The sequence below is a fragment of the Lepisosteus oculatus genome, chromosome 3, assembly GCF_040954835.1.
Source record: "Lepisosteus oculatus isolate fLepOcu1 chromosome 3, fLepOcu1.hap2, whole genome shotgun sequence".
In the NCBI taxonomy this organism is placed as follows: Eukaryota; Metazoa; Chordata; class Actinopteri; order Semionotiformes; family Lepisosteidae; genus Lepisosteus; species Lepisosteus oculatus.
Genome location: NC_090698.1, coordinates 64011092 through 64024194, shown reverse-complemented (window position 1 = coordinate 64024194; position 13103 = coordinate 64011092). Strand labels below are relative to the sequence as shown.

The 13103-nt window shown below is 38.8% G+C and overlaps 1 protein-coding gene across 1 annotated transcript; it reads left to right on the top strand.

The window, feature by feature from the left end:
- Positions 1 to 1054: 1054 nt before the first annotated feature.
- dnajc25 (DnaJ (Hsp40) homolog, subfamily C, member 25) lies at positions 1055 to 11237 on the top strand. Its single transcript, XM_006626574.3, has 4 exons — positions 1055 to 1446; positions 2827 to 2979; positions 4947 to 5417; positions 7301 to 11237. The coding sequence occupies exons 1-4, from the start codon at positions 1135 to 1137 to the stop codon at positions 7421 to 7423; spliced, it is 1059 nt and encodes a 352-aa protein (XP_006626637.1). The 5' UTR covers positions 1055 to 1134; the 3' UTR covers positions 7424 to 11237.
- The last annotated feature ends 1866 nt before the right edge of the window (positions 11238 to 13103 follow it).

Genomic DNA, 13103 nt, shown 5'->3' with positions numbered 1-13103 from the left:
ATAACCTTCCAGTAGCCTGACAGTGTACGAAAAACTTCAAATTGATGGTTTACCCATTATATCGACTAAATCGTAATACCACAGAGAGCCACAAGATGGCAGTCAAACCATTTTTCACATCTGTGTTCAAATAGGAAGCGGTGAGCAAGATTCCCAACGCTGCAGCTTTCAGTCAACGAGTATTCATTTTGAACGTGGAACAAAACTTGCATGTTACAGTTCCTTAATTTACAAATCTAAGAATATAAAGAAATTGTTCATCCATTGCTACAGACAGTGCCCGGTAGTGGGTAACATCCGTTTTCCCTTTTTAACCTGGGTTTGGTTGTATCGAATTGATGTTTTTTTTTTTTCAGAGAAACAAATATACATCAATTACGTTTGGATAAGACAATATGACATTGTGGTCAATGTTTTACCATTTGTGTTTGAAGTAGGAAGGTTTCTCATTGTAACACTCCACAAAATAACGGAAAATAATCCAGTTCTTGATGTAACAAGTTTCAAACCATACAAAGGACGAAGTAATTGCAGTTCATAAGACAATCCATCAATTCATTTTCTCTGTCTATGACATTACAGTCTTTACAGACCATTTGTGAATGTTTTATTCAGAAGAATTGCTCTGCGCATGTAGAATTAAAAAGTAAAAAATATATACTGTAATAGTTCTGGGACACATACAGTACTCCCGGCAGGGAGTTATATATACATGTTATAACAAAATTATATTACAAAGATTCTTGAAAAAGCACACCACTTAAAAAAAAACTTGTCTGACGATTGTCAGTTTACCTTATGCCTCCACCTATTCAGTTGACATCTATCTGTATTCAGAAATAAGATTTAAACAAATATATTTTTAAAAATGACATTATGTTTGGGATAGTTTGTGGTAATACACGTCTCTGCAATTCTACAATCATATAATTCCTAAAATAAGCACGTCGTGAACGAGAAAAAGACAAAGCCTGATAAAGAAAAAAAGACAAATAAAGCGTGGCTTTTTTTCCAATGGAATCCACGTATTCGGATCTCCGGGTCTGAGGAGCGCACATATAAGAACTACACTTCCCAGCACCCCTTTCCCGGCCACTACCGTCGACGTAGTTTGTCGGGCGACCCAGTGCTGACATGGCGGCTCCCATGGAGTTTCTTCGGCGAAAGAGTGGTCCGCGGTTAATAATTCTATTCTTTGTCGGACTCTTTATCCCCGCAGTAACTGCCCTCATTGAGGGGCTATACTGTGGGACGGAGGTGTGCTACGACGTGCTCGGGGTCACACGGGATGCCAGTAAATCCGAGATTGCCCGTGCCTACCGACAGCTGGCAAAAAAGTATCATCCTGACAGATTCCGAACCGGGGATCCAGCGCTGGCAGGAGAGAGTCCGGAAAGTGCCCATCAGAAATTTCTTCTCATCGCCACAGCTTACGAGACGCTGAGGGTAATCAGCAACTTGCTCGGTACATCCCCAGTCTAAACGTCTCGTCGTGTAGAGACGTGCAGTGCAGATCAGTGCTGGACTGACACGTTACCTCAGGAAGTGGCTGGGGGCAGTTCCTGTTCTGTACATTGCAGGAGGCTCTAGCAGAGAAAATGTGTGCGGGAAACCGTGTTGGAATGCTCTGATTTCCTAACGAGACGCGTCCTAAGAGGGTTTTTTTCCGTGCAGTATAGTGTGAATCAGGACTTTTGCAGAACTGCTATTCGGCGGTGCTGCTGTTGAGGGAAACGTGAGCCGCAGGAGAAATGGCCCCCTTCACTCGAATTAGAATAGCAGGAGACCCAGTTCATGCACGGACAGTCGCGCTTATTAAATGGTTGAAGTCAAAGGAGTTTAGCAAGAAGTGAACTAAAAGTCGAAATCTGGGAGCAAGCATAGTCTCAAATGACTTCGTAATTGGTTTAGTCGTTTTAAGTCGATTACAACTATCGTAAACAGAAATCTACAATAAATATTTCAATTAATGTCCTTCGTGTTCTGTAGCTCGGTGTTATTTTAATTTTTAATTCGTGAGTCGTGTTCTAGGTTTTTATTTGTTTTATTATATAATATTTGATTTAGCTGAATATCCATTTATGTGTTAGAATTTTTAAATTTGGCCTTAAACATTGGTATCTATTAATCGGGAAGTGGGAAAAAATGTATAGCCTTTACTTCGTTAAATACCTCAATCCTGTTCTCTCCTCTTTTAATCTAAAAGAAAATAAATATTCACCTGCGGAATTCTAATGGTTTACAGGTACACAATTGCTACGAGTATAAATTAACGTAAATAATGAATGAATAGTATTGAGATGTTAAAAAATGCACAATGGAAAATGGACCGTATTGTTTATAAGCTTTATAAGTCACAGTTAAGATGTAGTCACAACTGACGTCGGAGCAGGAATTTAACAAGCATTCATGAATGGAAAACGATTTCTGGTTTCAGCAGCGGTTATATCCTTATCTCTGAGGTATGGTATGAAGTTTTATTAGGTATGCTTATAAAGTAATGTACCTACTGAAATTTGCTAAATACTTTCTTTGGCACTGTGTTGTGTACACATTGATAGGAACCAAAGTCCAGCAGGACGTGTTGGTGCTGCTCCATAATTCACTTTGATGTGTTTTGTCTTGGAAGAGTGTAGGCAGTTTAAACTTTTTTCTTTGTTCTTGTGTATTGCAAAAGTGTCTCTGTTTCTTCCTGGATAGAATGGGCTTCTGCTCTTGGTTAGATTGTGCCAAAGTGTGGGATTAACACCTGTGCTGTGCTGCCTTCGGGCTCTCTTAATATCTTTTCTGTGCCCTCCTCCCACACTCTCATCTGGTCTCTTCTAGGATGAAGAATCTCGGAAGGATTACGATTACATGCTTGATCACCCTGAGGAATACTATAGCCACTACTACCACTACTACAGAAGGAGGCTGGCTCCCAAAGTTGACGTCAGGATTGTGATTTTGGTAACAGTGTGTGCCATATCGGTATTCCAGGTAAGCACATTTCTGCAAGTCAAATAAAATCTTATATTTATGAACAGAAGAAAGCTATCTACCAGGTGGCTCCAATGGCCTCCCATTGTTTCTAACTTAATTGATCCAAGAGTCTTGAAGCCAAAATATCATCTTCAGGCACTTGGCTTAGTAGCTTTATCCATTTCTCTCACAACACGGCAAATACCGTAACTTCATTTAATGTTTTGCATGGACAGTAACTTAAGCTTTTACCAAAGAGATCTTTTGTTCTCTGGTACAGAATATGCCATGGTATAAATATTACTGATTGTACATTAAATCTTATGAATTGGCATCCTGCTAAAAGTACATGGTGTCTTTGTCGGGTGAGGTTTAATTGTAATTACTAACCCTGCTTCCAGTGACTGTTTGATTATTAAGTCTCTATGAGAGAAGGAAAATGATGTGGGAGATGTCATGTCTGGCCTGTCCTAGACTGAACACACCTTGCTCACAGGAGCTACGCATTCACTGTGTGGCTGATCTGGAACATGCCAAAAAATCAAAACTTCAAACACTGTGCACTGTTTGTGGAGGAAGTGCCAGAATAGTTTGCCGATGTCTGGTCTAATTTCTGATTTGAAAATTCTTCTGTTCTGAGCGGACTGCTTATTTCTTTTTCCTGCCTTGAGGGGCGATCATTAGTTAAGTCCGTTGCATTTTTTTTAACTAAAGAAAAAAGTCGCTTTCAGATGGGAAATAAAAATCAGTCTGTGTTTCTAAAGAAGTCTGCCAAAGTAAAAGTGCTAAGTACAATATACTAAACGTAGTAACTTGTTTAACCTCCAACATCAGGAAATAGACATTTCCTGGTATGCACAGCACCATATACTGCGATTCAGAACTAGGTGACGAAACGTCCAGTGACGTGAAGTGGCCTTATTACATTGTAAAGAATAAATCTCTCCTAATCTAATACAAATATTGCTCTCGACTTTGAGACGGTTTTGCCGACACATACAACCTACTTGTTAGCTCTGCATGCAGATCATGTTAGAACATTGCTGCAGTGAAATGTCTGCTGCAGGATCTTTACTTATTTGCTCATTCATCACATTATAGTAGTCATTATAGTGACTAGTGAGCAGGAAGGGCCACTTCACAATTCAGTTCGCACAAACTCTTGCTCTCACTGGTGGTGCGACCAGTGGTTTGCAACAACATTTTCCAGTACTTCCATAAAGATTATGATATTGTGCTTAATTTGAAATTTGTATTTTTTTTTTCCTATGCCGTCAATGAATTTATTTTGTTACTGAGATTCAATAACCGGCCTGAGAAATTGGAACTGCAGCTCCCCTTTAAAATCGAACACGTAAAGAAGGCTCTTATGTATGATTTACAGGAATCAGTTGTCCTTTAAAGTTAAAGCAAAGGATATTTTGTAACCTTATAACAGTATTTGAAACAGTAGAGAAAATTATTCTTCACTATTGAATGTAAAGTTGCAAGCAGAAAAGATGCACTTTGGAACATTTCCTATTAACAGTGAATAGGATGTAAATGTTCTTTCTTTAAACACACATTACATGAAGCAACAGAAATGATATTAATTATTTAGACTTTGCCAAACATAGTGCAATGATAAACAAAGCACTTTATCCGGTTGTGACTGACTGAGACTAGAATATTTTCTCTTCATCGTATGTTATTGCTTAAAATGAAATTGAAATTTTCAAGGTGTAAAAAAGGACAGGGGACCTGAACATCAAAGGGGCTCAATTTCACCAAATATTGGGACAAATGACAATTTCTGGTTTTAGTCCTGTGCAAATGTGACTTTATTTTATTTGATTTTTTTTAATGGGGGTGTATGAATGCTGGCAGTAGACTGTGATTCAGGAACAGGCAGTGCATACAAACTGCTTTGGTTGCATGTTTGCATGTGCATGAGGATATGAACAAATGGCCAAAAGTACTGACCCATCTGCCTCTGTTTTCCTTAGTATTATAGCTGGTGGAGCAGCTACACTGAAGCTATTAACTACCTGTCCACGGTGCCTAAATACCGCATTCAGGCTACTGAGCTGGCTAAGCAGCAGGGGCTGATGAACAGGACTAAAGAGAAGGGCAAAAACCGCAGGTCGAAGGAAGAGATCCGGGAGGAGGAGGAGGAGATCATCAGGGACATCATCAAGAATAAGATTGACATCAAAGGGGGCTACCAGAAGCCCAACATATCTGACATTCTTCTGTGCAAGATCCTCCTCTTCCCCTTTTACCTCTGCACCTACGTCATCTGGTACTGCACGTGGGTCTACCGCTTCCACATCAAGAGGGAGGAGTACGGAGAGGAGGAGCGGCTCTACATCATCCGCAAATACATGAAGATGTCTCAGTCGCAGTTCGACAGCCTGGAGGACCACCAGAAAGAGACCTTCTTGAAACGGCAGCTCTGGATCAAAGAAAAATACGAGGTGCGTGCAGACCTCCTTCTCCTCTACCTCAGTCTTGAAGCAAAATATTTTTAGATTCGAGTATTGGAGACCGTGGCCTTTCAGCGTTGCCTCTTGCTCTTAGCTGCCGGGGGTCTTCCACGATGCATTCGGCGAGTTTCCTGGCCTCACCCTTCTTTACACTACATCTTAGTCTTCAGTAATGGTTCAGTTTCACCCTAAAGTCCAGGTGGCTCTAGTAAAGTAGCTTGTGTTGTAATGATAAACTCCGGCTTATGTCATGTTTTTAAGTTTCAATTCTTCTATTTATGTTACATGATCTTTTCAGGCTCCTCTTTTCCATCTGGCCAAAAACAGTTAGTATACGCACAAGGTTGGTTCCTGTGATGAGAGCTCGGAAGGATTTTGTCAAATGTAAGCAGCTTTTGCAGTGGAGAGTCTACTGTGGTTCTCCTGTTGTTTCTTAGTATTCACCTGTGTCTTGGGGGGATATCTGATTTGTTTTCCAGCAGGAGTTGGTGATTTAGTGCTCTCCAGCACTCTATTTCCATAAAAGGGTGGACTGTTTCACCTTGTGTAAGATGTGTATTTCTGGAATACACTGTGCTGAAAATAACACTGCCGATGTCGTTAATGACGACTGTTGCCCAGTGGAAATATATTTAGGCTCATTTGTCTTCAGATTCTGAACTACTCTGCAATGAACTATTTCATCCGAGATAAATAGTTTTTCTGTTTAAGTGTACTTTTGCAAAATATGGAATTATTTTTTGTGTACAATTGCAGATGGAAAATATTGGCATCTCATACAAGGCTACTTGCTAACTTACTGTGATAGTTAAATGTGGTAACACTGCTAAATACTTCTACATTTACTTCTACCCCATGCTCCTTTATTGTAGCAAGTGATAAACATTTTCTTCCAAATGAAATGAACGCCAGCATGTAGCTACTTAGGTCAGGTCTGCAGCTGCCTTAATTGGAGAACTTTTATCTAGTTGCTGGGTGAACTGGGTGCCTGTGTAGGTCATTGAAGTCTGTGCACTGTAAGAAAATACTTTGATATCTACCTTCGGATCAGAATGTAACTGCCTTGATGTAGTCTCAGAAGAGAGAATTAAAGGTTCAATTCCAGTTGTTTCCTGGGCCACCTGGCATTACACGTTTTTCATAGCTCACCATTTTGTCAAAGAAGCTGATCTCAGGTGGAAATTGAACCTGTTGTCAGGCAGTAGATTGAAGAATTCCTTCTCAGCCCAGCCCAGCAGTAATTCTGTGTTCCTCTGATGGTACACCTACCATTCTGCACGCCCTGTCCTGTTCTACCAGGGAAAGATAACTCTGTGGTTTCTCTTTCCCTACAGGTACTTTTTATATTATCTGCTGTGGATGCAAATTGTACAATGTCCAGCCGGTTTTGTAGATCACCTTTTAGCCAGTTTTGAAAGATACATTCTGATCAATTAAACATGGTTTGTTTAATTACATAATTTAGATGTCATTTAAGGTCTAAGTTATAACTCCTTCCCAGCCCTCAGGGATGAGATTTCTGTTAATTCAGTGGATAACGTGCTTGATTCATCAGTACCTGACAAGTGTGGCCAATCATTAAAAAAGCTAACTGGATTAAGGCTCTCTCAGGGTTGGGGAATCTAGATATAAACAGTATAAAGATGGCTTCCGTTTACCTATAAATGCTTACCGACCAGTGCATTAGCTGACCTGAAGGTCACCAGGCATGCCTTTACTTAATGGAGCAAGGAGAGTAAATGGTGAGTCTTTGGCTTTGGTTTTTTTTTTTTGGGGGGGGGCAAATTCAAGCCATTGTGTTCCTTGGAAGCTCCACCACAGAGGGTCTCTGCGCAATTTAACGTTAACTGTAGGTCAACCACTTGTCGTGGCAGGTCTACAAGGAGGAGCAGGAAGAGGAGATGAAGATCAAGATGGCGATGGATCCCCGGTGGAAGAGATATCGGCGATGGATGAAGAACGAAGGGCCAGGCAGACTGACCTTCATTGATGACTAAACACTCATAGCGACGCCCTCGCGCCAATGTATACATATATATATACACTGCATAGACAAGTATATAAATACGACTCTTTATAGAAGATATCTCTACAGATTATTTTCTTAGTTAAATTATATCAGAAGTTTAGTGGCGAGTGGTTGGACTCAGGAATCTGCATGGTGTTCCCTCTCTTGGTCTTACAGTTTTAACTTGAAAGGGCAAGAAAAAAACACTGTCCTGTCGTACAAGGTATCACCTCAGACTGTTGTGAATCGCTTGACATCTTGTCCCTGTGATTCCTTCAGCAGCATTAGACCTTAAAAGCACACCTCTCCTTTCCCTCAACATCTCTTTTTCATGTTGTCAGAGTTTTCTTGTCGTTGGATTATGGGGGTTCTGTTTTATTTGTGTGTCTCCATCTGCTACCCAGGTGCTGTGGATGTGACCCGTATATCACGACATTTCCTCTACATGCAGAAACGGCAAACTTGATCATGTTAATAAGGGTTATGTGGTTTTATTCTGAAGCACATACAGGGAATTATACTGTACCTAGGGTCATTTTATCACTGGTCTTCAATAACTATTTTTGTAAAATGCATGGTAATGAATCAAACATATCACTTGGGGATTTCTTATATTCTGTTTAGATTTTACTCCATTACTGCCGCCGATAATGGAAGTCAGAAAAATACCATGTAAAACATTTTGACAGACCTCTTGTCTATTTCTGATTGTTGCTTGGATCAGTACACTTTTTATGGACGGGAGATTTAAGTCCATTGGAATAGCCCCCAAATGTATCACTTGGAGCTATTGTATCCTTGTGTGTTCATTCCTTTCCCTGTGTCCTGTGAATCATGTACCCTTATCTCTGCGGCTGCTCGTCTATTTGAATTTTATGTTTCAATGTGAGATAAAGGATAATTATTTTTTTTCTGCTTGTTCAACTTTATGAATCATCACATGAAGGCTGCTTATCACTCTTTTCTAATTAAGCACTTTGAAACATAAAGGATTCCAGTCACTGAAACATAGCCTTAGGACAAACTATTTTTTTCTTTACATAATCATGTTGTAGACCTGTTAACTTTCAGTTTGAACAGCGTTTAATATAACGCTTGTATGCTTTTAGAAATGTTCCTCACTCAGAAGACCAATGTACAATAGGAAGATCATCTTTCATGTAATATTATTGCATCTTGAGACCAAGGCCAGCATCTAGTTCTTTATTTGAACTGTGGAGGCTCTGAATAGTTTATTTTTACGTTTTGGCAAGAATTGTGCAATTTCAGAGTTGAAATGAGTCTCAAAACTTCACAAAGCAGACCTTTGATCCACAATAACTGTGATAGTGCATGATGTGTCTATGGGGAGAAATGAAAATGACTGTTCTAAAATCATGCCATACATGTGGCAAAAATGTGGAAACTGGAAAATTTATAGTGATTTTTCAGGCACTTACAAATTAAATTTTCGCATGTTTTTTGTGAAACGAGGAAAGCATAAAAGCGATAAATTGACGGTAGTCACTGTTTCAAGAAATTTAGTTTTAGGTCAATTTTATAGGATCGAAATGGTTTTAGTGTATGTGGATATGCAGATGAAAAAAATAAATTGATTTATATGTTTTTATCAGAACCAGACAGACTTCTCTTACAGGCACTAAATACACCTCCCACTACCTGCTGTGTTTTTGTATTTTATTTGATTCATATCTTTTGTGACTTTTCTTTTAATGCATTTGCAATTAGGGATTTTCTTTCTCACATTATTTCCCCAAGAGGGGTACAGCACAGTTAAGAAGCCAGGTCATTGGCTATTAGTCTTGTGTTCTAAGCGTATGATTCAACTTTACGAGAAAGCTGAGATGGTGAGGGGCTTTGTAGATATTTCCGGAGAAAACATTCAACACACTTGTGTTATTGTGTGCCTGTCAGGGGTTTTTAGTCTCAAACATATTGATGAGATGAGTGAACACCACTGATGCATAAGATTAATTACACAGGTCAAGTTACAGGTATCGAATGTAGTTGCACAAGGAGACATCTTTCCTTTCTGGACTGGTACTTAAATTTAAAAATACACTTTTGTGAACATGGTTTACATGGTGAAATACCATTGTAGGAGAGGTGACAATGAGGGGAAAAAGATTAGTTTATATTGCATTTTGGTTGGTAAAACAGGATTATTTTTTGGCATTTGCTTTTTTTTTTGCAATCTTTTTACTTTTTTTTTTAAGGGAACTTTGTCTTGCCCTCCTGGGAGAATACAAGCCATGCAACTCTTTGATAGCCCGAATGGGGAGTTGTCATTACAAAAGAGTTATTCACATCACTGCTGTCTTTGAGTCTTGGCAACAGGATCCATGGCATGGTGCCCTTTTTATCCTGTATATAGCAGTGAAATCTGATCTGTGTCAAAGAAGAAAGAAGCTCTTACTCTGTTTTTCTTTGAAAACACAATATTCTTCATTGCTCTATTCAAAATAGAAGTATTTGGTTATTAGTGTTTTATTTCCTAACGGTTTCTTCCCCAAACACTGTTGCAACATCTGCTTCAGTAGAAACCTCTGTGAGAGACTGAGCATCTGAGGTTTCAGAATTAAGGTTCTGTGCATCTGATGTGTAACCGTGGTTGGTGAAAACTCCTTGTATTTTCTGATCGAGGCAGCTGAACTTTCTTTTGGCCAGCTCCTTCGTCTGAAAGATCAACCAAAGATTTTCCTTCTTCATAGCGTGTGCTTACAGAGCTCGACAGTAATAACTTCATCTTGGACAGCACTTGTCAGAAGACCTTTTCAGTTGTAGACTTTCAAATGTCTGGAGCTAGTGTAGAAAAAAAATGTATGATTCCAATCTGGTGGTTACTTTTACAAATGTACTTTTAGTAAAGACAGTAGTACAATTCTGGAGAGTTGTCTCAGATAAGTCATTTTTGTAATGCAACAGGCTATCTTTAAATAAAATGCAGATAAATACAGTAGTTTGTACAGTTTTTTAAATGAATACTTCTGACGTGTGAATATCAATTTTATGGTTTCTACCATAAACTGGAGGAGTCCTGAGATATTGATATATCGCCTTTATTCGTTTAAAATATTTTAATTTTCTTCTATCACACTACAGGGTATAGTAATGGCTAACTGCCTGATTTTTCTATTTTTTGTTTACGTCACAACAATGAATACATGGCTGTTTAACCACCTGAGTTACTCAAATTGAAACCTGACAATTTAAGAAGTGGTCTATTGAGTGAATTAGCCTGTATGGATTGACAGCTATATATATATAAAGATTTTTTAATCTAAACATCAATTCTTCTTATAGATATTTATATTAAACAGGTTTAAATAAACTATTCAGAAACACTGTGTCAGGAGTAAAACCTGAAATTCTTGCCCAATTAGCTTTCTGTTTATCTGTGTTCCCACTGGCAATACACTTTCTCTGTTTGTACGGACAATATCTCCTTTGTGGAGAGACACTCGTTAAAATAAATTTGGGCAGATGTATGTGGCCTGGTATGGTGGCACAGTGGTAGTAGTCGTATTGCTGCCTTGCAGTTCAATTCCTGGGGTTCTATCTACGATGGCATTAACACTGTTCATGTGTGTTTCTGGTTTCCTCTCAGAGTTCAAAGACATACTGGTAGGTTACTTAGCTTCTGGTCAAGTTGGCCCTGGTGTGAATGTATACCTGTTTGTGTCTGTGCTCTGCCAACAGAGAGTGTCCTGGCCCGGGTGTATCCTGCCTTGAGCCCATTTCTTGCTGGGATAGGCACTGGCTCCTCGGCTACTCTGTATTGAATAAAGTGGTTAGAAAATGGATGGATGTGTGTTGTGGTTTTTCACCTTTGTATTAGGATTCCCCTATTAGATCTCATTACAAATTGTGTAACTATTTTTCATAAACAAGAAACAAAGGTGCTTGGCATGTCCTGTGCTTGAAGCTATACAATAGATACAAGTCATATCTTCTAACTCGGGTAGAAAATGGAATACTGATTTCACAGCAAGTTTAAAGGATTTCAACATTGTAGACTATGTTCTGAATCTGTAAAGTGCCGACTGTTTTCTTCATCCTGTTTTTTTTAATTATACATAACATTCCAAGTTAACATAACAGCTTTACAAAGTCGATATACAGTAGTTTGTACCACAGTGCTTTAATACACATTATGTAATATACAGTATATGTTGCATATTGCTATTTTATCATTGGTGTCTCTAGCACCCCTACTGTAAAGAGTAAAGCTATAATGCATGTGATACTGTTCCATGCATAAAGTAAACAGACAAGTACATTTAGCAACATAATTATATTAAATGTTATGAATGGGACTCGGGACACTATTCATGCAAGACAACAAGGGATTACTTATTCAAACATTGATCCAAAGTGATCTAAAGTGTTGGCATATGAAAACTACAGGATGATGTAAAAAATTCTGATCAAGATTTACCGTAAAATTGGGTTCAGAAACAAGATTTTGCAAAAACGTAGTACAGGGGGGTAGCTACATCAGCATGCGTAGGCTGCAAAGAAACAAGTAATAGGTTTATTCCGTGCTGAAAAGAGAAGAAAGAAAACACAACGTTTCGGCTCTGGAGCCTTCTTCGGGTGATACACCACAGCCACAGCCGAAACGTGTTTTGTTTGCAAAAAAGTGTTTCCTCTGTAGTGTGGCCCTATTTATTATGAACTACACAATCACTAGATGGCAGCAGTGGGATGTCATTAGACCGTAGTGAGACATGCAAATTTACTAATTTGCTTAATCTTGCAATGCACCGCCAAACATCTATCAGGGCAATAACAGATTATGAGACACAGCGAGGATAATGTCAGAAATTGCATGGAGTGAAGATATCTTCTAGAATCGTAGTTACAAAATTGAATTGATCTGAATACCTTCTGCCTTAAAAAGAATATGTAGCAGTTTGTTCACTTATACTTTGAGGTTATGAGACCCTGGTTGGCTAGCAGCACTATAAAAATCTTAAAATACATCAATTTTACATATATGTAATATTAAGAGCATATGGTATATTTTACTTTTCAGAACACTTGAAAACGTTCTCCTGATTCAAGAATTCAAAATCTTCAAAGGCACTGACAAATTCAACTTTGTGGACTTCAGAATCAACACGTACCAGAGGACACCATTTCCACAAGAGGAAATGCAGGTGAAGTGCATTTAATATTGAGAACAGGAAGAACTACTTTACATGCAATACCTAGCCATCCTGTTAAAGTAGGGACTGGACTTCCCTTGCTTCTTTGAAGAACAGGCTGGTTGAGAATCGGTGGTTCTAATATGGATTCCTCACTGATATCATTATCCCATTTAGAGCCTTCATCTTTTATTTGTACTCTGTTTTCTATGCATTAACTAATTTTCACACACATTTCTGTCAATGCCTACTCTCTCTTAAATTTGACAATGTATCTACTGTTTACTACTCGCAGTTCCCCAACTGTTCTCTCATCTTATCTAATCTTTTTTCCCTCAGTCTGTCTAGTTTCTTTGGAAGGACTAGATCAATACAGGCATTCCCTCCTGTAGGTCCTCCAACAGATTTGGTAAAAAAGCAGTCATTAGCCATGTCTAACTTTTCACCTTCTGCTGCTAACAAATATAGGTTGATCCCAGTCTACATGAGGAAAGATGAAGTCTCCCATATAAACTACTT